Source organism: Saccopteryx leptura, chromosome 12, assembly GCF_036850995.1.
Source record: "Saccopteryx leptura isolate mSacLep1 chromosome 12, mSacLep1_pri_phased_curated, whole genome shotgun sequence".
In the NCBI taxonomy this organism is placed as follows: Eukaryota; Metazoa; Chordata; class Mammalia; order Chiroptera; family Emballonuridae; genus Saccopteryx; species Saccopteryx leptura.
The window spans coordinates 186548-212459 of NC_089514.1; the positions used below are offsets into that span (position 1 = coordinate 186548).

At 55.9% G+C, this 25912-nt stretch overlaps 2 protein-coding genes across 4 annotated transcripts; both read right to left on the minus strand.

Moving 5' to 3' along the window:
- Positions 1-200: 200 nt before the first annotated feature.
- Positions 201-2553, minus strand: MYL7 (myosin light chain 7). Its single transcript, XM_066353709.1, has 7 exons — positions 2512-2553; positions 2174-2287; positions 1918-1993; positions 1559-1663; positions 1049-1127; positions 844-892; positions 201-365 (listed from the first exon to the last, which is right to left on the minus strand). The coding sequence occupies exons 1-7, from the start codon at positions 2512-2514 to the stop codon at positions 264-266; spliced, it is 528 nt and encodes a 175-aa protein (XP_066209806.1). The 5' UTR covers positions 2515-2553; the 3' UTR covers positions 201-263.
- Positions 2554-4049: 1496 nt separating this feature from the next.
- Positions 4050-25881, minus strand: GCK (glucokinase). Of its 3 annotated transcripts, none has more exons than XM_066353704.1 (12): positions 24481-25881; positions 23806-23928; positions 21097-21518; positions 11511-11673; positions 10866-11020; positions 10326-10445; positions 9309-9404; positions 9052-9151; positions 7380-7515; positions 5936-6091; positions 5342-5575; positions 4050-5047 (listed from the first exon to the last, which is right to left on the minus strand). In XM_066353704.1, the coding sequence occupies exons 3-12, from the start codon at positions 21118-21120 to the stop codon at positions 4903-4905; spliced, it is 1329 nt and encodes a 442-aa protein (XP_066209801.1). In that variant the 5' UTR covers positions 21121-21518; positions 23806-23928; positions 24481-25881; the 3' UTR covers positions 4050-4902. The 3 variants fall into 3 exon arrangements, with proteins under 3 accessions (XP_066209801.1, XP_066209800.1, XP_066209802.1); XM_066353703.1 differs by having other exon boundaries at positions 7332-7515; XM_066353705.1 differs by lacking the exons at positions 9309-9404; positions 10326-10445; positions 10866-11020; ... (2 more) ...; positions 23806-23928; positions 24481-25881 and having other exon boundaries at positions 7332-7515; positions 9068-9149.
- Positions 25882-25912: the final 31 nt, after the last annotated feature.

Consider the following 25912-nt stretch of genomic DNA (forward strand, 5'->3'; position numbering starts at 1 on the left):
ACACCCTGTGCGTACATGCAGAGATGTGGCTGGCAGAACTCTGCTGAGCGCTGGCTCACTCGGGGCCTGGTGAGGCGTGCAGAGCCTGCTGTTTCTTCTCCTAGAGGTTGGCCAAGGGCAGGATGCCCTCCCTCTCAGGCCTCAATGTCCCCTTGCCCATCCCCCACCCTGTCTGTTACAGAAAGGCCACTACGCAGGGCTCGTTGGAAACAGCATTTATTGAGGTGGCCGGGGTGTGGCCCTTAGTCTCTCCATATCCTTGCTCACTCCTCTTTCTCATCCCCGTGGGTGATAATGTAGCACAAGGACTTGTAGTCGATGTCCCCAGCCAGGTCCACCGGCGCCAGGGCAAACATCTGCTCCACCTGGGGGTGGCTCTGTGAGAGGCACTGCTCTGCCAGGGGACCTGTCACAATTCCCCCTGCCTCCCGGCTGTGTCTTGGGGTCCTCAGCCTTTTCAGGCACAAACCCAAAACTGAGTTAACATTTTCTGTTGTCTGACTTTGGGCAGCCTGGGGAGAGGGTGCGCCTCAAAGGGGAGCATGGGACAAAGGCCCCACCTTGGCCCTGGACGCCCCCTCTCTTCTCTGTGCCACCCCTACCCAGAGTGACAAACCCTCTTCCAGATGCTGAAGGTGCCTCTGGGCTCTCAGCCTGGGGCCTTTGCACATTGGGCTCTCCTGGCCTGGCACGCCCTCCTCCCTTGTTGACTCCACAACCTTCAACCTCCAGATCTCAACAGAGATGGCACCCCCTCCAGAGGTGTCCAGGAGGGCACGGGTCACTGAGGTCTCCCCAGTGCCCTATGGGGTGAGCGCCCACGAAGGAACCAGGAATCCTTACCTCAGCCTGAGAGAACTTGTCTGCCTGGGTCAGGAGAAGCTGCTTGAACCTGGGGGTGGGGGGTGTAGGAGCAGAGGGGAGAGTGTGGGGAGGTGGCTGCATGGGGAAGGGGTGAAGGCTCCCATGGTCCAGGTGGCCACCCCCCAAAGAGCAGAGAGGGCCCCAAAGTAAGGGTGTCCCACCCCTCCAGCCAGCTCACACTTACTCATCCTTGTTCACCACGCCCTTGCCACTGGGGTCAAACATTCGGAAGGCGCTCAGGATGGCTTCCTCGGGGTCTGTCCCTGGGAGGCCGAGAGAGCAGGTGAGCATGCAGACCCTCAGCCTTCAAAGTCCCCATAGGAGGAACCCAGGGTGCAGAGGGAATCCTCCACATCCCAGAAGAGGCAGGACCAGGACAATGTTCCCTAACGCAAAGTGTCCCTTGGAGCTCAGACAGGCCGAGATCACAGATCTGGCTGGGAGACTGGGATTTGGGAGAGAGGCTGAAGGTGTAATTCTCAACACTGAGCTGGGAGCTGGGGTGACTAGTGCCATGGATCTGGGATGCAGGGGTGGGCCCCACATTCTCTCAGTGGGCAAAAGACTGGCAGCATCTGGATGGGGTCCAGGTGGGCTTCAGGCTGGCCGCCTGGCCAGGAGGGGTTCAGGTGGGGTACAGATGGGGTTCGATCCTGCTGCCCTGCCCGGGGGACTCAGATCTGCCCCAGCTCACCGTTGAGCTTCTCTCCAAACAGCGTGAGGAAGACGGTGAAGTTGATAGGGCCCTTCCCCTCTTGCAGCATGGCGTCCAGCTCCTCCTCCGGCACACTCACCTTCCCTAGTGGGGGTGCACAAGGTGAACACAAGGACGCTGGGGGTCCCAGCGGGGTTCAGGCCACCATCCCCTCCTTCCCAACCAGGGCTGGAGAGTGGGAGGCAGCTGTGGGTGGGGGAGGTGAGGTGTGAGACAGGAGACAGCCAGCAACGGGAGGGAGGGGAGTGTGGAAAGGGGAGGGAGGGAGGAGGTCTGTCCTCTCCCAGCAGCCTCCTTGGGTGAGCAGGTGGGGTTGGATGAAAGGTGGGTGTGCTCACCCAGCTGGGAATAGGTCTCCCGAAGGTCTGACTTGCAGATGATGCCATCTCGGTTCTGGTCGATGCAGCTGAAGGCCTGTGGGGTGGGGGCCACAGTGTCCAGGTGGGAACAGCCTCCACCCCAGTGAGAGGAGACGTAAGGAAGTGCTGGGTGGTGGGAGAGCAGGGACAGGGGCTGGGACCAGGGAAGGGGGCTGGGACCTACAGGGAAGGGGTGCTTGGTTGGGGGCAGGGTGCCATGAGGTGGAGCACTCACCTCCTTGAACTCTTGGATCTGGGCTTGCTCGAACATGGAGAAGACATTGGAAGAGCCTCGTTGGGCCTGCTTGGTGGCCGCAGCCTTGCCCCGGGTCCCTGCTTTCCTGCTGGCCTGCGACAGTGTGGGTGGAGAGGGGTCCTCTCCAGGGCTCCCCCTAGATGCCCCCCTGCACATCCCAGAGCATTCCCAGGAGGTCTGGGGTCAGGGTCCTCTTCCCACCCCTGGAGACCACCTCTCCAGGCTGGGCAGGCACAGAAGCTGCCGCTCTACTCTTCCACCCCACAGGACAACCCCCAGGGGGCTGCTGCCCTCTAGTCCCCCAACCTGGCACTCACCATCCTCTCTTTGTGGCAGATTGGTGGCCGTGAGGGGCCCACAGCCCCCTTTATGTCTCAGCCTTATCACCTGCAGCACCAAATAAGGAAAGGAGGAGAGGACAGACCCAAACTTGGCAGGCCCTGCCTGGGCTGGGGGAGGACAGGGCCCCACATGGATTCCAGCCACATTCCAGTGACCCTCAGGCCCCTGAGGTGTAATACCCGGGTGTCCAGCATCCAGGCGGTGCAGGGCTTGAGGCCTCCCTAGAGCAGAGAGTACAGCCAGCTCTTGGCTCTACCACTCACGGTGCTAAATGAGGGGTCTCTGTCACCTACTTCTGACTGTCCCTCCTGAGCTCCAGCCCAGACCTGCCCAGTCTAAAAAGACAGCAGTGGGTGGTTCTGAGGATGGCCTGTGGCCTGAGACCGTCAGGGACTCCCAGAGGCTTTGGTGTAGAAGCTTGGTCCTGGCCTCTGGCCCCTGACCAAGAGGCAGGAGGCAGCCCTGAGCTGGCTGTGACCCCAAACATTCCCTTGGACCCCCATGGAAGTGTGTTGTAAGTCCCTGATACGGCACTCAACCACTGAGTAAGGAGCCCAGGGCACAGACAACGTGGGAAGCAGGGACCTTCCAGAGCAGGAGTGGTCCTGATGACCCCTGAACCCTGATCAGAAGGAGTGGTCCCTCGCTGCCCCCTGCTGGACGGGGTGAGGAATGCAGACGGCCCAGCCGGTGGAGCAGGGACTCTCGTGTCAGATCCAACGCCCTTTTTGTATAACAAGTAAATATTTTATGACACCTCCTTTACATTCCTAAAGTGAAATTCACAGGATATATAACCTACCCACATAGAGAACTTTTAAAAAGTGATACAATGTCCTGAACTGGAACATAAGGACAACCGGGAAGTAATGTCTATTGAAAGAAGATCCGACGCGTGGTTGCTGCAGTGAGCGCGCCTGAGCGCAGGCAACCCGAGCTCACAGACACTGGTGCATAATTTAGATTCGAGAGGATTAGTGACCAGGAACAATGTACATAGCACACAGCGGGGCTGCCTGCTCAAAATCACAACTTTGGGTTAAGTTCTGAATGAAACAAGTCGTTCCAGATTTGCTGGGTAGTTTATCTTACTGAAAATCATACAAACGTGTTTCTATATAACTAGGTTTACTTGCGGGACCGAAGGACCCCCTGCTGAGTCTGACCTTAAGCAGGACCAGAGACCAATCCTGCTCCCTCCTGGGCAGTTCTGGGGTTTTCTCAGATCTCAGATTTGCTGCAGATTAGACTGGTGCATCCACACCCTAAATCCCACAGGTGCATGGGGGCTTGGGGAACGCCAGTACCTGTGACACCATCTAAATGCCACCTTGTTCCTATTCCCACAGCCTGGTCTGTCACTCTGCACACCCCTGACATTGCTGGCCAGAGGAAATGGCAAACTAGTGTCTGTGCACATGTGACCATGTGTACATACTGTCCCACAGTCCCTATGCACAGAGGTCAAAGAACCGTGGACAAGGTCATGTTCTCAACTTTTAAAACTTTTAATTTAAAAAAAACCACACAGTCCCAGGTTGGGCATGAAGAGGTCGGTGTGGCACGTGGAGTTCTGGTGAGAAGAGCAAGGCTTGGGTGGTCCCTTGGGGGCTGTTCTACAGCATGGCAGCCCCATGGGGGGTGTTCTCATCTTCCTGGACCCTTGGATAAGGGCTTTGGGGGTTCTGTTTCTTGTAGTTCCTGTGAGGGTCCATCCCAGAACCACCAAGCACTCAGGGATGATGATGTGGGAGGGAAGAGGCTACCATCTTCGGGCCTCTACTCCACTTCTTGCTGGAGCTGGTCCCCTCTCATTTCACCCCCCACCTTGATAACCCAGGCAATAAAACCCTGCCAGGCTGGGGTTGTCAGCAGCTCCTGTCCCGTTGTGGAGCCCAGGCCGAGGTCTGGTCACGTCCCTGAAGCTGCCTCCCCATGCGGGCTGAGTTCCCAGGGAAAGCAGCAGGGTCCAGAGGGCAACCCCTCCCCAGAGCAAGGCCCAGGCGTGGCTGAACCAAGCCAAGGGCTTCAAGGCACAGCAGTGCAGGATGCAACACAGTCCTGAGCACACAGCTCCCTTCTGGGTGGCTGGTTCCAGCAGAAAGATGGGAGATGTGGGGGGTTTCCATTCCTGCTCCTTCGGCCCCCAAACCAATTAGGGCCCTGGGGCTGTCCCACCCACTGACTGACCCAGGAAGAACTGGCCTGCTTGGGGTACCCACACTATCCTGCAGGCCCTTCCCCATCTTCAGGTGTCCGTGGGGATGGGAGGTGGGCCCAGCCGGGTGCACCTGTGTGGGAGCTGTTCCCCAGAGCCCCAGGTCCAGCGATGCCACAGCTTCTTTCTTGCCTGGCTGCTGCTGCTGTCACTGGCCCAGCATGCAGGCCTTCTTACAGGCCACCGCAGAGACCAGAGCCGCGCCCCTGCCGCTGCCCTCCTCCGACTGGATGAAGGTGATCTCACAGCTGGGTGTCAGCCTGCGCACACTGGCATGGAACCTCTCCTTGAAGCTGAGCAGGGAAGGAGGGCTGTGGTTCCTCTGCCCAGAGCTCCCACAGGGCCTCGGCTGGACCCACCCTCCAGAGACGCTGCCACGCGCTGCGCTCAGCTCTAGGCTAAGCCTAGGGGACTCCCCACTGCGCCCGGAGCTTTCAGGGAAGAGATAAGAACCCCTAGATCTGTGAGCTGCAAGGGACCCCGCGAGCGGGTCCTTCTCCCCTTGGTTTCATCGCTTCGAGACTGAGGCCGGTGCACCATCAAGCTGCACCGCTTGGGGGAGCTGTGCCAGGGCGGCGTAGGCTCACCTGGGGTGCAGCTTGTACACCGAGCCGTCCACACCCACGGTGATGCGCATCATGTCCTCACTGCGGCTCTCGCGCATGCGGTTGATGACGCCGGCCAAACCCGCGGCACACATGTGTGCAGCGCGCGTGGACACACTCTCACAAGCACGGCGCACGATGTCGCAGTCGGAGGCGGAGGGCCTCAGTCCCAGCGAGCTCAGAATGTTGTAGATCTGCTTGCGGTCGCCAGAGTCGCTGTAAGGCGGGGCGGGACATGGAGGGAGTTGCTGGAGGGTCACCAGGCCCGGGCCAGCCTGTCTCCTATCACCAGCGCCTGCCTCCTGCCCTCCCCCTGCCCACCTCACCCGGGCACAGCACTTGGGGCTTAGGCCGGTGTGCGTGGGAGTGGGTGACTGGTTCTGATTCCATCAGCAACCTGATCATCACTCCTCTCTAAGCCCGGGGTGTTCTCTCTAAAGTGGGTGACACTGCCGCACCTCTGGGCTGTTGCGTGGATGAAGTGAGACGACGTCCATGGCAGATGAGAGCCACAGACGGGATGCGTGGGCGCCACTGTGGACCCGAGGCCACACCGCCCCCGTGGCTCCCACGCACCTCTCCACCTGTGACACGAAGCGCGTTTCAAAGACGCCACGCGTACGCAGTTGCTCCGAGGCCTCCCCGTGGAAGAGCAGGTTCTCATCCACCAGCTTCAGCAGCACGAGCCGCACCAGCTCACCCATGTACTTGCCGCCAATTAGCTTCTCATACCTGGACAGAGGGTGGCTGGGTTATCCCCAGCAGGGAGTTCCCCAGGCGCAGGCCAGGGACTCACCACTGTCCCCATCGTGGCCACGACAGGCACTGCCACCTTGCCAAACCTGGGTTCATGCTCGTTTGCTCATCTACCAACTGATGCTTTAGAAACTAGGTGCCCAGGACCTGGCCGGTTGACTCAGTTGGTAGAGCGTGGGCCGTCATGTGGAAGTCCCGGGTTTGATTCTCAATCAGGGCACCAGGAGAAGCAACCATCTGCTTCTCCACCCTTCCCCCTCGCTTCTCTCTCTCCTCTCCTGCAGCCATTGCTCCATTAGAGCGGGTTAGCCTTGGGCACTGAGGATGGCTCCATGACCTCCGTCCGCTTCAGGAGCTAAAAAATGGCTCCAGTGCAATGAGCAAGGGCCCCAGATGGGCAGAGCATCGCCCCCTGGTGGGCATGCTGGGTGGATCCCGACTGGTTGGGGCTCATGCACGAGTCTGTCCCTGCCTCCCCTCCTCACACTAAAACAAACAAACAACAAAAGAAAAAAACTACAGGCCTGACTCTACTGCGGGGCCTTGGTCCAGTCCTTGAGATTGCCTTGTGACTGGACCTGCGCTGAGACTACACGGGTCCTTTCACATGTGATGGGATGCTGTTATCACCCAGATGCAGTTGGGGAAATTAGTGCTCAGAGGGCTGATGACCGCTCTGCGGTGCGCCTGCTAGGGCTCCTGAGCTTCCATAGCTCATCCTGTAGCGTACTGACCACTACAGACCTAGCAGAGGTTTCTGAGTGCCGGAGACAAAGCTAATGAGGGAATTAGGTGCCTGGAGCAGTCCGCGGTTCTTAAAGGGTAGCCACGATTCCCGACAAGCTGTGTTCTGCAAACCCGCAGCGTTCCACAAAATGCTATATCATTCTGTGAATGTGGGCAGATATGTACTTTGGGGAACTGGGTTAAACCCAGTAAACTGGCAAGGGGCATCTCAGAGCCTTCCCATGCCTGTTGGAACGGGGAAGTCCTGGCTCATCTAGCCACAGACCCCTTTCTGAGGACTAAACATTCACATCTTTGACTATTCCTGGTTCACAGAGGGGCACATGTGTGTGAGCTGGAAGCAGAGACAAGCCAACTTATATAAACAGTCTGTCAATTTGCTCTTCCCCAGTCCCGTTTACAAACAAGCCAATTATCTGCGTGGCAGCCCCAATCTGTGCCAGCAGGGTGAGGCAGGGAGGGACCTTACAGCTGCTGGCCCGGGTTTAGGGAGCTTTCATCCACCACGCGGTCGTACTCTAGCAGGAACTCGTCCAGCTCGCCAGCGTCCCCGAAGGCGCCCCACTCGGTGTTGACACACATGCGGCCCTCGTCCCCTTCCACCAGCTCCACGTTGTGCATTTCCTCCATGTAGCAGGCATTGCAGCCGGTGCCTGCGGGGCGGCAGCATCAGGCTGGGGCCTGGGGGCAGGGGCTCCGCGGCCAGGCTCAGCTTTCCTAGACGCCCCCCCCCCCGCCCCCTCCCCCCCATCCTGCCTGTAGGAAGACCCTGCATCCTTCTTCCCAGCCTCCTCCAGCCCCCTACTCTCACCACCCGTGAAGGCTCTCCCAGGTGCACAGGACTCGGGTTTGCTGTGTGACTGCAGGTGGATGAACCCATCTCTGGGCTGTTCCACTTTCCCAAGAGGGAATGGTAACACCTTCTCCTCTCATTATCTGGGCAGTTGGGAGGATTGAGGGAACATGTCAAATGTGCCAACTAAAGATGGGTATGGGATGTTATGATTTTGTCTATGCTCCACACCTTGTTTTCCAGCATTTTCCATGCATGCATTTGATCTTCTATCCTAGGCCCCGTTTTGGGAGCACCCTGAGGTAAGGCACAGTGGGGGTCTGGGTTACTGCAGGTAGGGCTGGCTATGGAAATGTGTAGTTTGCAGGGAGCCATTGGGAGCCAGCAGGGCATTATTCTGAGTGTGACTGTGTGGGCCACATGCCCTAAAGCCACCGGAAACAGCAGCGGGTAGGAATGGGGCCTAGTGTGGCTGGGCCTGTCAGTTCTTTTGTGGAAAAAAACAGAAATCCAGACTTGGATGTGAATTCTCCTAATTTTTACCTCTTGGAAATGATCATAAACATGTTTTTAAGCCCTGAGCAGAGTAACCAAGGGTGTCTGCAGGCCACCCTGCCACAGGAGGGCGTGCAGGAGGCAAGGGCTGCAGAGCTTAGGTTGGGGTGCCTTGGGGAACTGCCCCGGGCTTGGCTACCCCAGGGGAGAGGTAGAGTAGAGGTACAGCCAGGGCCCTGAGGTCTTGTGGGCTTAAAGAGCACTCTGCATCTGGAAGGTGAGAATGGAAGGGAAGAGGTGAGGAACAAGAGCCGAGACAACACAAGGTCAGGCTCTGGCTCTGAAGGGCCCATCGAAGCAAACAATTCCCACACCGACTTTCTAGGTAAGCCGGGCCTGGAGAGTCCAGCGGGGAGCCGACCTGATGGGACAGCTGCCCAGTAAATACAGCTAGGGAAGGCGGGCAGTTGGTGTGAAGGCCCCCTGGGGCCAGTGCAGGTCTGCCTCCCTTTAGGCAGGGCAGGCCAGAGGCCCTGGGCAGTCCCACCGTCCAGGAAAAGGTGATGACACTTTTGCTTATCCTCTTTCACTTGGACAAATCTGTCTAGTTTGGTCCATTTACCAGATAAAGTGTTTTAATTAAGTCCTGATGGGCCAGGTGCATGTGCAGCTGGTGTGCCATCTGATGCAGTGACTTGCACATGTCGAAATGTTTCCTGCCAGGAAAGAGCTTGTGCTTCAGGGCAGTCCTGCTGCTCCCCAGGCCTGCCCCTGGACCCAGCATCTGTGGGCCGGTGCCTGGCACAGAGGCCCACTGACCGTCTCCAACAGCTCAGTACTGCGGCCCTTACTCAGGGCCCGAGGCTGGAGCCCCTGGATAGGGCAGAGTGTGTGTCCTTACCCACAATCATGCCAACCTCACACCGGTGGTCCTCATAGTAGCAGGAGATCATTGTGGCAACAGTGTCATTCACCATCGCCACCACGTCCATCTCAAAGTCCTGCCAGGAGGCACAGAGGAGGTAGTGATGGACTGGGGGTCTCAGCACAATGAGGAAGGTAGAGGTCCCTTCCTCGGGGGACTCCCAGAAGGCCCCCCGGCATCCCAGCCTGGAGGAAGAGGAGGGCCAGGGCAGCCAGGGGGTCGTGCCTCCTCACCCCTCTCCGCTTGATGGCGTCTCGCAGGAGCCCCACGATGTTGTTCCCTTCTGCTCCTGAGGCCTTGAAACCCTTGGTCCAGTTCAGCAGGATGCCCTGTGGGGGGAGGGTGACCTCAGTGGCTGCTGCTGAGTACCGGGGCAGGGCTGAAGTGGTGGGGGGCTACCTCGGACCACAGGGACAGGCACCCCACTTTGTGGGTAAGCTAACTGAGGCTCACATAGGTTTGAGAGGTGTTGGAGACAATTCTCTACAACTATCCATATTTCTACAGGGCTGGGTCCCAGCAATTTAAGGATGTTTGTCTGGTAAACCCCAGAGATGTCGCCCCAGAGTAAGGATGTCGTCCAGAGGGGAGCAGCCCCATGTAAGTCTGGAGCTCCTTTCCTGTTGTGCCCCCACTGCGAGGAAGGCGCCAGCTGACATGCAGTGCGTTGTGAGGGCTGGGCTGGGAGAACAGAAGGCAGAAGCCGCTCCTGCTGCTGCCCTGCCACGACGTCTCCTGTCACAGAGGCACGTGCACTTGCTGCATGCAAATGTATGTAACTGATGCATGTACAGATGTATATACAATTGACGTGTGTGTGTGCATCTCTGCCAGGCTGCCTTGCCAGCTCGAAGGCAGGGTACAGCTTCAGCCCTCACACACCGCAGTGCCCAGCACAGGTGTCCAGCACAGTGACGACACTCGAGTGTGCCAGACAAGCCCTCCTGCCTGAGTTTGAGCCCCAGCACTGCCACTTCCCACCTGGGCAAACCCCTAACCCTCAGTTCCCTAATCTGCAATGGAGGTGGAAACAGCACAGAGTTACAGAGAGGTTAAGGCAAATGATGAGAGCCAGCTGATGTTATTTCCCATGGTGTCACAGAATGTGGGTGACAGGCACAATTTGAATCCAAGGCTCTTTCCCAACAAGGGGGCTGCATTTAAAGGTAGCACAGGGTGACTTTCTCTGGGGTGTGTGTCCATTCATCCGTCCATCTGTTGTGCGTCTGCCCAGCCTCCCTGGGCCCCACCTTATCGATGTCTTCGTGCCTCACAGGGAAGGAGAAGGTGAAACCCAAGGGCAGTTTCTTGTGCTTCATCTGATGCTTGTCCAGGAAGTCAGAGATGCACTCGGAGATGTAGTCAAAGAGCTGTAAGAGCCACGGACAGAGCAGGTAGGCTGGCCATAGAACCCCACCCCATGTCACCCCAGGCTTCCAAGAAATCCTGTCCATGCCTGAGCTGTTCCTCACTCCTGATCCTGCTGTCAGGACTCAAGCCCTCAGCCTCCCCCAGAATCCTGCTAATGGCAGTCCCAGGGGCAGGGAGCTCCAGGACAGGGCTGGTCCCCAACCCAGCTGTGCTCTGTCACAACGACATTGGGCGTCACGCTTTGTACAGAGGCACCTCCTTGGCCGTAAATATGACTTCCTGTCTCCAGCACCCAGAGTGCCTTCTGCTGCGTCCAGGTGTCCTGGCCACCCATTCCTGCCTCTGCCAAGGACCAGCCTCCCCCAGGTGGACCGGTGGGCCCCCTTTCAGGACAAGCAGAGTGCTGCGGGTCCACTCACCATCTCAGCAGTGCCCGTCATGGCATCCTCGGGGATGCAGTACATCTGGTGCTTGGTCTTCACACTCCACTGGCCTGCCTCGCCCTCCCCCACCTTCACCAGCATCACCCTGAAGTTGGTGCCGCCCAAGTCCAGGGAGAGGAAGTCCCCGACTTCTGCAGCCACAGGGAAAAGCCTGTCAGCTTCAGGGGCTGTGCCCACAAGGAAAGAAGGAGGGAAGGAACGCAGGCCTACGGGAGCTGGCCAAGGGCTGCTAGGCCAGACCTCTGGGGACACGACAGTCACTGGTGGAAGAGGTCAAAGGTGAACTAGGAAGTCCGAAGAAACCCTGTGCATTGAACTAAAGCCCACCCCAAGTCCAGGGCTCAGCTGAAAAACTAGCAAAATGGTCCAGACTCAGGACTAGTGGTGTGGGTAGCAAGTGGCCACAGGGAGCCACTTCCTCAATGCAGAGATTTACAAAGCCAGGTTCTGAGGCTGGGGTGAGCCTGAAAGCTCCAGGGTGGGCAGAGCGAGGGGGGAACTGGCCTGTCAGGGCTCAGCCACTGGGGGCCTGTCTCGGGGCTACTGTGGACAGACCCGTCGGAAGGGACTGGGGAGAGCTGCCCCTGTGAAGAGCTGCCCCATCCTGGCCCAGGGTAGTACCTGAGCCTTCGGGGGTGGAGCGCACATAGGTGGGCAGCATCTTCACACTGGCCTCCTTGTGAGTCTCCAGCCTCAGGCCTCGGTCCATCTCCTTCTGCATCCGCCTCATCACCTTCTTCAAGTCCTCCTCTTGCAGCCTGAACTCTGCCAGGATCTGCTCCACCTGTGCCGGGGGAGGGGCACGGCTGGTTGGGTGAGGGGCTGTGCAGCACCATCACAGGTCACTGGGCCCTCCCCATTCACAGTGAGGGTCTTCTTGGCCCTCTGGCCCTGGCTCAGGGAGACCCATCATTTCAAACCACCACAGTTAAAACCAGCTGAGCAATTAGAGCAAGCGTTCCAAGACCAGCCTCCTGGATGTGCCCGGGGGTCAGGGCTGCGGACAGAGGGTAGATGTGAGAGGCACGGGGAGGAGAAGGCTCTAACCAGGAGGGTGAGTGAGACATGGGGTGGGACAGCCTGTCTCGAAGGGCGAGGGGCAGCTGGCATTACTGTGTGAAAGACCTGGTCATTCCTGCTCTGGGACTGATGATGCTGATGGGACTGTGTGCACACTGAGCACGGGGACATCAAGGCAGGCAGGCGCCTGGCTGACTAAAGCGTGGCCATACATAGCGTGGCAGGCTCCGAGGCCACAAGGGCTCCTGTGCAGTGACAAGAGCGAGGCCCGTGCACACGGATGCCACCTTTCCCGTGAGTATCGATGGCCTGGGTAGGGTCTCCTCCTGTACGCAGCTGCTTGAGCCCAAGCGCCCCCAGTGAACTGGGCCTTGCTCTGCTCCCTAGTGTAGGTGGTGGTGTGACTGCCCACCCACTTTTGCCCAAAGAGAAGGCCACTTTGATTCACTGGCTATTTGGACGAGAAAGGAATGAAAGATACTTGGATAAGAGCTGTGGGTCTCCCCCTCCACGTGGACTCGGTGCAGACACTGGGAATCCAGCCAGGAAGCAACACAGCTATTGTGTTGGGGTGAAAGGCAGCATATTAAAGTGAGGCAGCCGCTCCCCCGGCCCAGGGTACGTCCTGTGACTGGGCTAAGCCTAGCACAGCTAGCTCATCCCATTTTGCTGGTAATTTGGTATAAAGTTGCAAATGTGGCCAGTGACAGGTGAAGGGAAGTCTGATTTTAGCAGGAGAAGGACTTCTGGAAGGTCAGTGCCCATCTAAGTTTGTGGACACAGTTGTGTAAGGGCGTGGCGACTGGCACTGCGGCAGCTGTCCTGCAACCATGAGGAGCCAAGGTTGAAGGGAGAAGCTGTTACAAGCCTTAATGAATGGGGACGAGGAGAGACAGAGGAGCTGGCCCTGATGACATCACCGATGTGCTGAGCCAACCCCACACCCACCTCCGCATGCTCGTATGGGAGCATATACTAATACCAGAAGCCACAGTTAGGCTTTCAACTTCCTGCAGCCCAAAGTATACCTAATGGATACATTTCCTAAATTAGGAATCATGCCTCTTATCAAGACCACACAAAACTTAAACCCAGGGAAGGTCACAAAGGGGTGGGCTGACAAGGTCCAGGAGAAAATGCACAGATTCAAACGCCAGTGTTGGCGCTCAGGTGTGGTCTGCAGCTCCAGGCACGGGAGGGAGCACAGGGGTCCTCAGGGCCCAGGCCGACCACTCTGCCTCCTCTGTCTTTCTTCCACACACCTCCACAGGGACAACGTCCCAGGCCCTGAGCGAAGTGCTCTGCACAGGCCCACACCTGCAGCCCAGTATCTGGGGGAGGCCCCAGCATCTGCTCCTCTTTCAGACCAGGAAAGACTCAAGAAGTCACAGCATCCCCCTCAAGACATACTGTTCACAAGGACTGATGATAAGACATCCAGGGGTTCTCAACCTCTCTCATGCCGTGACCCTGCAATACAGTTCCTCATGTTGCGGTGACCCCAAACCAAAAAATAATTTTGGTGGCTACTTCATAACTGTAATTTTGCTACAGTTCTGATTCGGAATATAAATACCTGATATGCATTATGTATTTTCCAATGGCTTTAGGCGACCCACAGGTTGAGAACCGCTGCTCTAAACAAACACGATGTAGATGCTGTGAGGCCCAACCCTCCGGAGCCTCTGTCCTGGAAGTCCGCCTGGTGGTCATGCGCGTGGATTTATCAAGGGCCCTGGGTCACCTCCTGTGTCCAGGCCACTGACTGTAGTAAAGCCCAGGCTTTGCAGCTTCAAGGCTAGAAAGACCCCTCTGCTGAACCCCAAAGACTACATGGAGTGAAACCATCTGGTCAGAGGGCAACCTGGAGTTGTTAGACCTTTAATGTTCATCTAACAATTTTTATCCTAAGAAGCAGTCCCACAAGCACTTAAGAGCCCCATGCACTACTGGGACCATGAAGACTCAAGGAGGTCCCCATATCCTGCCTCTCAGGTGGGCATGTCCCTTTGGTCAGGCAGGTTGGTTCTAGTGTATGTAAGACCTCACTTGAGCCACTGAGAGCCAGGATCAGGCCCAGGGAAGAGGTGAGGGGTAAGGGACTCAGGGGTGGGCGAGGGACGGAACAGGCAGGTGGAGGGGGATGAGCTGGGGACAGGTGAAGGTACAGGGCTGTCCTGAGTGACTGTTGGTCTCACCCCCTCTCCAGGGCTGTCTACCAAAGGAAAAAATGCTTGGTTTCATCAGGGTTTTTCTACTGGATATGGTCAGAAGCTGCTGCAGACGGCGGGGAGGCCATTCCTGTGTGGTGGACCTGCAGAACCCTGCACGGCATGCAGACAGGTCCCCTACGCCTCCAGGTTTGAACTTGTTTCTCCATGGGCACACCCACCACTGCCAAGCCCCGCTAAAACAAGCAGGAGGCCTGGAGTAGCAGATAAAGAATGGTGGCTTGACAAAAGGCCAGGCTTTCCTGCTGGTGGCCAGTGTGGTCACTCACCCGAGAAAGCGCTGGCACAATTGATCTCTTTCCGAAAACACAGCAAAATGGCATCACCAGACCAAGTGTGACAGGTCACTAACCGGTCACCACCCTGCTGGCTCTGAGCCACTATTTGTGTGGGGGGTAGGGGGTAGGGTGATCCCTTCTGGACCAGTCAAGCCAAGAAGCAGCGCCCTCTCCTGGTCAGTACACACAGACCCGAGAAGAGGACCTGGAGCATCCAGCCATGTCCTCTAGGAGGCGGGAATGGACCCAGATTGGGGGAGGGCAGAGGCAGATGGCCCCCTTTGTACTGGGCTGAATTGCCAGGGCCCTCTCTAGCTTGCATTCTGACTAGCAAGCGTCCATCCCAGGGACCCTTCCTGGGGCCTCCTCCTTGCACTCCTGGCTCTAACGCCCCCACTTCCCAATACTAGGTAATCCTCCAGGGCCAGATGGGCATGCCTCAGGTCAGCCCTCCTGTGCACCCACCACATGCCCCAGCTCACTGCTGCCTCATAGGTGAGGGTGTGAAACCAGAGGGTCAGCGCTGGGCTGCGTTCAGATTCAGTACAGCAGAGGACAGACCAATCTAGGAAAGCAGCCAGGAGAGAGAGGGCCTTGGAGAGGACAGGCTGTCCTGAGGATGGACAGACACGGTTTCTGCTTGCTTAGGCTTTCTAAAAAACCCAGAGCTGCCAACCATGGGCTAGCATGTCCCAGGAGACAGTGGGCTCTCCACCCCATGGGGAGACGCCAGCAAGAGCAGGGGACCTTGCCCGATGCCCGCTCGGTATCCTCTGCCTTCGGTTGCCCAAGGAGCTGATCCACTGGCCTGATGTTTGTTTTTATTTCATCTCTAGGAAATAATCTAAGTTCAATGATGGATATTCCAGATTGCTTCTTCCAGGATCAAAACATGGGATATAACCTGTATGCCTGACTATATGGAATTGGTTAAATAAATTATGCCATATTGATATTAAAAATTATACAATTGACTGCCTCTGTTGGCAGAGAAAGATGTCTGTGTGCTGTCTGCCTTCCACAAGGGTCCCCTGAACCCGACCTCTGCATCCAGCTCCTGCATGGTCCCTCTGCAGCCCGGGCAGGTCTAGCCTGCGCAGTGATTAGGACATTGCAGAAATGGTGGAGTGAGCCTTTAGCAGGCGTCCCCAAACTACGGCCCGCAGGCCGCAATTTGGCCCCCTAAGGCCATTTATCCAGCTCCCGCCGCACTTCCAGAAGGGGCAACTCTCTCACTGGTGGTCAGTGAGAGGAGCACTGTATGTGGGAGCCCTTCAATGGTCTGAGGGACAGTGAACTGGCCCCCTGTGTAAAAAGTTTGGGGACCCCTGCTAGAGGCTTCTGCCTTGTTCTTTCTTGGGTTCTTCACTTTGGGAGAACAGGCTGTGAGGACACTCAGGGCCACCGAGAAAGAGGTTTCCTGCAATGCCAGGCAAGTGAGTGAACCCTCTTGGAGCAAATAAGGTGGCCCACTGACACCTTGTTTGTAGCTCAGGAGAGCCCACCACCCCAGCTGTGCCCTCCAGACTCCTGACCCACAGAACATACACATGGGGAGGAAATACAGCTACACAACAGTAGTAATTGCCTTAATGGTGGAAATATGAGTGATTTTATTCTCTTTTTTTTTTGCTGTTGTTGTTGTTGTTGTATTTTTCTGAAGCTAGAAATGGGGAGAGACAGCCAGACAGACTCCCGCACGCGCCCAACTGGGATCCACCCGGCACGCCCACCAGGGGGCGACACTATGCCCACCAGGGGGCGATGCTCTGACCAGAGCCACTCCAGCGCCTGGGGCAGAGGCCAAGGAGCCATCCCCAGCGCCCGGGCCATCCCTGCTCCAGTGGAGCCTGGGCTGCGGGAGGGGAAGAGAGAAACAGAGAGGAAGGAGAGGGGGAGAAGTGGAGAAGCGGATGGGCGCTTCTCCCGTGTGCCCTGGCCGGGAATCGAACCCGGGACCTCTGCACGCCAGGCCGACACTGTACCACTGAGCCAACCGGCCAGGGCCAATCCTCTTCTTTGCTTATCTGTATTTCCTACATTTTCTGCAATGAGTGTGTACTAATGGAGTAATGTTAAAAATCAGTTAAAAACACAAAAGGTTGGGCCTTATCTGCTATATTTGTGCACAGGTTTCGAAGCCCAGTCTCTGAAAGATGGGGGGGGGGTCATAGTTAATCCCCAGGCCTCACAGTCCAGTGGGAAAGAAAGTGGGCCTGGGACTGCAGAGGGGCAGGAGGAGAGGGGTTCACCCTCACCTCTTGACAGAGCTGTGCTGATAAAATGCCTTGTGTCCAGTTATGAAGAACTTGCAGGGCCCATGAGAGAGTGCCCTGGGACTGCGCAGGGAGCAACGTGAAGCCCAGTCTGTCCTGCCAGTGGCTCTGGAAGCACTGGTTTTCCATGATCAAATCCTGTCTGCTTGGAATTCCAGCAGTGCATTCTCCCTAAGCCTAACCCCACTGTCCAGAGCTGTCTTCTTTTCACAGCTCAATCCTGGCAACAATTCCTGGTCATTCTGTTTCCATGCTTGACCCCTACAATCTCTTCTCTACTTAGCACCCAGAGTGATCTCTGAAAAGCACAAATTGAGTAATGTAATTCTCTAATCAAATACCGCCTAGGGCCTGACCAGGCGGTGGCGCAGTGAATACAGTGTTGGACTAGGATGCCGAAGACCCAGGTTCGAGACTCTGAGGTCGCCACCTTGAGCGCAGGCTTACCTGGTTTGAGCAAAAAGCTCACCAGCTTGGACCCAAGGTCGCTGGCTCGAGCAAGGGGTTACTCGGTCTGCTGAAGGCCCGTGGTCAAGGCACATATGAGAAAGCAATCAATGAACAACTAAGGTGTCGCAATGCGCAACAAAAGACTAATGATTGATGCTTCTCATCTCTCCGTTCCTGTCTGTCTGTCCCTGTCTATCCCTCTCTCTGACTCTCTCTCTCTGTCTCTGTTAAAAAAGAAACAAACAATAAAACCTCCTAGGGTCAGAGTTAGGGGACGAGGACGCCAGGAGATTAGGAGACCTGGAGATGAACCAGTGGACCAGGGGACCAAGGATGCTGGCCTCTGTGGTGACTTGGTGACAGCCATTAAGAGTGTCCTAACTCCCACCTCTCCTCTGTTCTCTCTCCTCTGGCCTCACCAAGCCTGCTTCCACACTGAGAGCTGGCTGATGAAGACATGGAAGGAATGTCCAGGTAGGGCACCAACAACAGCCAAGGCCAAATGCAGTTAAAGGTACTGGGTTTGGAGTGGTACACATTCTGGGAGAAGGCAAAACCCTGACCATGCTTGCTATGAAATCTGACCAATAACTCCAAACCTCACTGACAAAGGCGAGGCAAAAGACAGCACAACGGAACACATGTAAAACGGAGTTGGCCAAACAGAGCAGTTCCTCGGAGCAGAAACAATCAGAAAAATGGGTCCTCATCAGGCACATGGCTTGTTGGAACTTAGTCCTATAAAGCTGGCTTTTCTAAACAGCTGGGTCAGGCCATCCTGTGAAGACAGGAATAGGAACACAGAGCGTGGTCAGACGACCAAGGGTGGGTGCCACGGAACTGGCCCTGAGGCTTCTGGGGGCTGAGAAGGGACTAGGCCTGGTACAGTAGGACTTGGGCCCAGGTGAAGTCCTGGGCTGAGGACACAAGGGTGATGTGGGAGAAGAAGGCTTGAGGGATGATGAAGGGGTCTCTTCTCATTGTGTATCCAGCCCAGACAGAGACTCGGACAAGAGACAGAAACATGGACCAAGAGAGAGAGAGAGAGAGACAGGGAGATAGAGACAGACACAGAAATAGATACACAGAGAGAAACAGAGACAGGGAGGGACAGAGAGAGGCAGAGAGAGAAAAAGAGAGGGAACTGTGTCCTGAGAGAACTGGGACAAGGACCAGTGTCCACTCCAGAGGAAGGGAAGGGAAGATCAATGTGGACAGGAGGGGCCAGGCAGGACAGCCCTCTGTCACAGGGATGGGGACTGGGGAACATGGCTGGCCACCCCAAACCTTCTGTAAAGGCTCCAGCACAGCCCCAATCCTCCTGCCCTGTGGTGGATGCAGGGATGTGCTGAGAATTGTAATGCTCTTTCTGAGAGGCCTCACCGCAGGGCAGGCACACAGGTGGCTGGCAGAGCACCCCTGGGCCATGGCCTCCCAGCCCAGCCCCCATCACAGACTCCATCAGCTACAGCAGAGCAGCACACCACTGACGGGGCTCAGACCAGCAGCCTCAGCAAGGCGCAGCCCTAGTCCCCACACTGCTGAATTCACACTTGACCAGGCCCCAGGCCACCTGCCCACGGGGAGCCTTGTCCCCCACACTCAGGGTCTTGTCAGCCTCCTCCCAGAGCTGGCCCCTTCCCCAGCACACCAGCTGGGGACTTTTCTGCTGGGGCCAGGCAAACCCAGTGAGCATGCAGCCTCACCCCATCTCTGAGCCTTTTCCTTCCTCAGGGCAAACTGCCGGGCAGTTGGAGGGCCTGAAAGGAGGGAGGTCAGCTCCACCCAGGCTGTTCCCACGGATACTCTGGCCCCAATGCTATAAATGAATTGTCCCCAATATGATGGTGTTTGGAGGTGGGGCTTTGGGAGGTGATCAGCGTTGGATGAGGTCATGAGGGTGGGCCCACCGGCCCGTCCAGAAGTGGGATCTGCAAGCCAGGAAGAGGTCTGCACTAGGACCAACCATGCTGGCACCCTGGTGTTGGACGTGAGTCTCCAGAGCTGTTGTTTAAACTGCTGGGTCCATGGTATTTTGTTATGACTCCAGAGGTGACTAACACAGGCCAACTGCATGCACTTCAGAGTCCCCATGTGCTGCCTTCCAGGTGCTTGTGGGGAGTGTTGAGCCAGCAGAAGGGCCCAGATGAGGGGGTGGGTGGGAAGGACAGACCATATTCTAAGCAGGGGTCCCCAAACTTTTTACACAGGGGGCCAGTTCACTGTCCCTCAGACCGTTGGAGGGCCACCACATACAGTGCTCTTCTCACTGACCACCAATGAAAGAGTTGCCCCTTCCGGAAGTGTGGCAAGGGGCCGGATAAAGGGCCTCAGGGGCCGCAGTTTGGGGATGCCTGTTAAGGGGTTCCCAGGGCTCAACTTTAGGGCAGCATCAGTGGGAGGCGACCTACCCCTAAGGAGCTCTAGAAACTGTAGAGCTGACATTTATGTGGGAAAGCCACTGACAATTTCTTGAGGCCACACAGTCCTGCAGATGATAGACGGATGACCACAGGTAAGACCTGAATGTCAGTACAGGTGAGAGGAATCCAACAAATGGGAAGAGAGACCAGCAGCACTAAGGTTTCCTCCAAAGCAACCTGAATGCTGCCCTCCTGGGAGCCCGTGGTGGGCACAGCCATAGCTGGCCTGTTGGGGACAACTTTTAAAAGTGTGATCAGGGCACTGCTTACTGCTCTAAGCCAAATGCTGTCTTGGCGTGGGGGTCACACCTCCCATGGGACACAGGGCTGGACCTGGTGGGCCTGGCAGAAAAATTCACATCCCTAGAAGGATCCTGAACCCAAGCTGCCACCCCTGGGCAGTCAGGTGCCCAGACATGGCAGCCCCAGGCCTCCCTTGGGCCTCAGTGGCAGGAGCAGCCAGCACAGGGCTGAGACAAGTGAAAAACATCAGTGCTGCTCATGTGGTCTCTTTAGAATTTTACTATTACTTTAGAATTTCATCATAAATTTTGCATTATTTTTGATTCTTTAGAATTGCATCGGCCTGCAGCCAGACTGGCTCCTAAACAGGGACCAGCACCCCTTGCTCTAGAACACAGACAGTCTGCCTTGTGGAGCCCTATGTCCCCTGGGACAAACGAGAAGGGATATGGTCCAGCCCGAGTCTGGGAACAGGTGCTCAGCACCAGTTAGTTACCCACGGCAGCCACAGGACCCTCGCCCTGTCACCAAGCCTTCTCTCTGCTTGTGCCAAAGACATCACCTTGCTTCTCCTCAGGTGGCCGTGCATGGCCCCTTTCCAAACTCCTGCCATTGCAGGGACCAGCAGGCCTGTCTTGCTGCCTGCAGCTGTGGGCACCTTACCCTGGGCTCATTGTTTTCCTCCTGACATCATTAGCTCTGCCAGGAACAGCCAGCCTTGGTTTGTGCTGACCTCATCATTTCACAGAAGGAGAAGATGGTGAGGAGGAAATGATGCCGAAGGGGTGGACGGGCCTCTTCTGTGTCCCCACTGCGCCCTGGCCCCGGCCTCTTTCCCTGTGGCCTGCTTGCTCTACTTGTTCACTACTTGGGCACAGGGATGGCTCAGTCTGGATTTCTCTTAGTTTTGGAAAAAGTAACCCCTCTCTGCTCCTCACCAGGAGGAATGGTCCTCAGGCTCTTCATGAAGAGATTGTTTTGAGGAAGTGTGGGCACCTGAGAAATGGCATCGTGTCTGTTCAGCATTGTCTCGCGACTGAACACAACTAAGACCCCAGGCTCTAAACGCCCAGACCTCTAACCAACACAAGTTGCTTCCTGGACCTCCTGGCTGCCCAACTTCCCGGTCACAGGGCTAGAGTCTGCTGGGAAGAAGGGCACTTCTGCTCACTCCCCATAGTCTTCCCTAAAGGGCCTGAGTAGCAGGTGCGTGTCCGTCCTAAACAAAACACTGGATGTTGGGGGCATAGGACAAAGGCTTCTAGAAACAAAGGAGGCAGACCTACCTTTTCCTTCTTGGCGTTCTCCATCCTGGCACTGTCATCCGGTGTTGGCTCTGCAGCCAGCTCGTGTGAGCTGGGACCCCTCAGCGTTCTCCAACAGGTTTCTGAAGCAGGAAAGTCCCAAGCTTCCCCCAACCAAGGGTTCACGGGCCCTGGTGTCTGGGAAAACGTGGTCCACCTTTGGCTGGTTTCTGGCTAGAACTTCAATCACAGTTTCCTCCTTTTCATCATTCCCAGCAAGCCCACAAGCCTTGTCTTCAGGGCCACAGCTGAGACCCTTCCCCACAGAGGCCTCGTCAGGTTGGGTGTGGTCAGGGCAGGGCCATCACTGGGCTCCGGGGCTGGTCAGTTTCTTTCCAGACCATGCTGAGCTGTGCGGTGCAGTGGCCTCTAGATGGACTCAGCAGAAAGACTCCTGTCCCTTCCTGTAGTTGGGAACAGCGTTTGAGTAATTAGGCTGAAGGTGATTGTTTCTCTCACACCCCAACCTGCTTCCTGAGGCTCAGCCACCACTCGACCCTTCCTGCTGTGGCCAGGTGTGCAGTGACCAGGTGTGAAGTGGGGAATTCTCCTGCAGGGCCTCCTGCTCCTGAGAGGGCCTGGGCTGCCATGGCAACCAGGAGGGGGGGTCTGTGTGCTGGCCTCCTGTCATTAGAGCTGCCATGCAGAAAACTGGGTCTGAAGGCAACAGGCCTCCATCCCCATCACCATAGCAACAACCCAATGGCCTTGTCTCCGCAGTCTTTGCCACCTGTCCAGTTCCCAGGGCAGGGTCACAGGGGCTTCTAAACTCATGTCCTAAAGAGCAGAGGCCTCTGAGAGTGTGGGAACCAAAGGAGAGGGAGTGAGCAGCTTGGCCACTGGCATTGCACCTGTGCCCAGAGCACCCACAGCTCTGTCACTGCCTTCCTGGCTACAGTCCTGTAGCCTAAGCTGGAACAGTGGGCCCAGCCAGACAGAGGCCCACACACCCCATTCACACCCAACAGTGGGAGGACCTTGGGAATAGAGCAGGGAGCTGGGTGCTGAAGGTGACTCCCCTGCTGGCTCCAGGGTTCATTCTCCCCCAGGTCACATGTGCACGCTTTCCTCTGGGTGGTTCCCAGAGCTGAATCGCCACACAGGACTTCACTGGCCCTCACACGCCCTCTCCAGTTTACTAATCTTTCCACGGACATCAGGCATTCGGCTACATTCCTGCCAATCCTTAGATGATAAATCTTTATAATTTTCTTGCTGATCTGTCGACTCATTGTTTTAATTGCAAAGTGCTGGATACCCTTTCATATGCTTTTTCCCCTTTCATACGTATTTTCCCCTAAATATTGTTTCTATTATTTAACTATTTTGTTATTGAATTATGATTTATTTTTCAATTTGTATAAATTATTTTTATATTCTAACTATAGCTACTAATCTATGTTTAATATGCTATAATATTCCTCCAGTCTGTTAAACTTATGCCTTGTATAGTGTCTTTCAATCTTTGCTTTTAAGAAAAGCATTTCCCATCCAAATTATGAAAATGTTCTCCCACATTTCTTTCCAATTTTTTAATGTTTAACACTTTGGCCCTTCTGTGTTTTGTGTGTGGTACAGAAGTTTTCAACCTTTTTACACTTGGGGATTGGTGAAAATAGAATTATTTTGGGGACTGCTAAGGCAGACATCACCCTGAGCATAAATGAATTCAACTAAAATCACTGGGTCTATAGTCTTCATACAATAGCAGGGTGGCTAACTCTTTTGTGGACTGGCACAAAACTTCTAGCGAACCAGTCTGTAAGCCAGCGGCTGGAAAATCCTGGTGTAAGGTATTTGTCAGGTAATGCTGGCTGCATCACAGCTTGTACTTCATTGCTTTATTCTGTTGTAAGGAATGGCTCAGCTCTGGTCACCTAGAAGGTGTGCAGAGGCCACGAGGCCAGCTCCAGAACCACAGCGAAATGGAGCCTCTCAGAACAACACACTGTGACCCCCGGAACAGAAGACAGGGTTGTGAGCAGCTGCTCAGAAGTCATCTCCTGCTCTTCCCTTCATAAACATTCCCTATTGTCTCCTGGGCCCCTCTGGGTCTCACTGCCCTCTAGAAGGAGCTGCTAGCCAGGGGCCATGCAGGGAGTGACTCAGGCTGTAGGCATCCAGCCTGTTTAAAAAATTTTTTAATTTATTGATTTGAGAGAGAGAAACATCCATTTGTTGTTCCACTTATTTATGCATTCATTGGTTGATTCTTATATGTGCCCTCACTGGGGAATCAAACCTGAAGCCTTGGCATATTGGGGTGATGCTCCAACCACTTGGCTACCTGGCCAGCACAGCATCCAGCCCCTTTTGTTTGGGTGTTGTCCTTGACAAGGCCGAGGAGTGGCACCTTTGGTGCTCTTTCTATTCCTGTGTTAGTGACAGTGACAAGGAAGAGTGGCTCTTGGTACTCTGCCTGCCTTGGCCTCAGCTCTCCATGTCACGCTGGCATCTCTCTGTCCATTCCTCTGCTCACACCACACTCTTTCTTGTGGCATAACTTGCTAACATTTTGATATCTGGTGGGACAAACATTTTGTTTCCTACAAAATTTTCTTTGCCATGAGCTTTTTATCTGTATATGAACCTTAGAATCTACTCATCCCATTTCACAAAATAATGCTATTGACAATTTCATTGGAAAGGCATATAACTTGAGGATTTGGGGATTCATGTTAGAGAACTGACCTCTTTATAATGTTGAGTCTCCTCACTCAGAAATACGGTATGTTGCTCCATTTGTTTAGGTCTCCTTTAATGTCCTTTAGGTGAGCTTTATTATTTTTCTCTTATTTCTTGTTAGACTTAGTCCTAAAGAAAGGCAACATATTTATTAGGAGAAATTGTCATAACTAATATTGATTTAAACATTTATAGTTTACAAAGTACTTCTGTATTCATTCTGTCACTTGGTCAATCTGGGGCAGCGGGCCAGGGTGGTATTATCACCACTTTCAAATGAGGTCACTGAGACCAGAGAGGTTGAAGGATTGGGCCACAAAGTCTGCAGTGCTCACCACAGACAGTCTCTCCTGCAGAGGCACAGCCTCGCCCTCCCTGACCAGGTGACCTGACCCAAAGGCAGCCACACTGCACACTGGTCAGAGCCTTGAGCGTGGCCTCACAGGACACATTTCTCCAACAGGGACTACTTGAAACGTGGATGCTTCTGTTGGGGACCTCACAGGGCAGAATCTGAGACCCTCATCTGCTCCTGCTTCCTGGGAGTTAGTGCTTTCCTGGCTGGAGAATCTGGCAGCAGGCAGGAGGGCCTCTCCAGGGCACTCGCACTGCAGCCCCCCTCTCGAACTGTGTGTCTCCCCAGCTTACACCTGCCCACCCTGGGTGGCACTGCCCACTTACTGTGCTCCTCCAGCCCCTTGTCTTTTCATCCTTGTGGAGACTTGCAGGGAGTTCATAAAAACATGTGTATTTAATCTTCCACGTTTAACCGGAAGTTTGTGCCGACACCGCTTGGGGTTAGCTCGCCTTCTTAGTCTGTGCAAATCCCACGGCTTCTCTCAAGTGTCAAACGCTTTCTGTGCAGGGCAGCCTCATAGTCAGGATGCCGTCCTCAGGTCAAGCCACCAGCCTGAGTGGCCTGTGAAGCCCCCACAGGGGAGGCAGTTCAGAGGGCACCTGTTTCACTATTTCCGAGAGCCTCCAGCTGGTTTGCCTGCCTCCTGTCTCCCTGCCCACAGCCTCCAGGTGAACCTGTCCTCTCCTGCTCTGACATCTCCTATTCCCTCAAGGCTGGTGGCACAGACACGCCTGCACCTGTGCTGTGGTCCCGGGAACCCGGTGGGAGCCAGGGACTCCTCCAGGAGGGGCTGTGGTAAGGAGAATTCCTGCGGGGCTGGATCTGCCCACCGGACCCATTGATGGTGGCAGGAATGTGCTCATGCTGGGTGTGAGGTGCACGGGAGGAAATATCCTTCTCTGCTCTCGCTGGGTCCCTAGCTGGGCCTAAGAATTAAACTGGCACCAACAGGAGAAAAGCTTACAGGTTTTTATAATTTTTTTTTACATGCGTAAGAGCCTCCACAGGAGAACGAGGATGTAAACAAGTTGCCCAGAGCAGAAAGCTTTTCTCTTTTAGACAAACAAACGGTAAGTTTGCGAAGAACGAAGAACAGAGGGAGGGTTTGGGCCAGGGCAGTGAACGGTCAGCGGGTCAGCGAGGTCCATGCAGACTCCCGTGGCCCCGCCAGCCTCTGCGGCTGGAGTGTGTGCCCTGCCCCGGGACAGAGAGGACCGTTCCCTGGGGCGGACCCTGCTTTCTGAGCGGGGAGTGGGGTCCTCCGAGCACCCTCTCGCCTCTGCTGTTCCTCACACGCTTCCACGCACAGCAGTCAGCACGTCGCCGCCCCGCGCTCCGAGCGGCGGAGGCTCATCCGGGCCTCGTGAAGAGAGCCGGCACTCGGCCCTCACGGAACGGCTGCGGAAACAGCCCCCAGCACCCCAGAGACCCTCCACGCTGACTCGCTAGCCGCACTTCACCACGTCTCTTCTCCCCGGGCGTGTTCCCGCGGGACCCTGCCTGACCACAGCGCAGCCGAGGGCCTGAGGGAGCTGCCGCCTTTGGCCCTCCCGTTCACAGAGCGCCACTTCGACGGCGCGGGTAGCCCCCGAGGACCCGAGAAGACGGTGCGCCCGAGAGGACCTGACAGCATCCAGAGGCGGCGCGCGGCCGCGACACCCTACGAGGCGGAGCTCAGCTCCAGCGCGAACGCGCACTCACGCCCCGCCCCCCCTGCTGCGTGTTTCCGGGCGCGGACAGTCTCCGTGGGACTCG

What these genes read in the sequence shown, in the direction of transcription:
- MYL7 (XM_066353709.1), bottom strand. An exon ending in AGATCCAAGAGTTCAAGGAG is followed by an intron (nt 1,994 to 2,173) that starts GTGAGTGCTCCA and finishes CCCACCCCACAG; the next exon opens with GCCTTCAGCTGCATCGACCA. An exon ending in GTTTGGAGAGAAGCTCAACG is followed by an intron (nt 1,128 to 1,558) that starts GTGAGCTGGGGC and finishes TCGGCCTCCCAG; the next exon opens with GGACAGACCCCGAGGAAGCC.
- GCK (XM_066353703.1), bottom strand. Translation starts at nt 21,120, where the DNA reads ATGGAGAACGCCAAGAAGGAAAAG. An exon ending in ACGCCATCAAGCGGAGAGGG is followed by an intron (nt 9,152 to 9,308) that starts GTGAGGAGGCAC and finishes GCCTCCTGGCAG; the next exon opens with GACTTTGAGATGGACGTGGT. An exon ending in GTGTACAAGCTGCACCCCAG is followed by an intron (nt 5,048 to 5,341) that starts GTGAGCCTACGC and finishes TTCCCTGCTCAG; the next exon opens with CTTCAAGGAGAGGTTCCATG.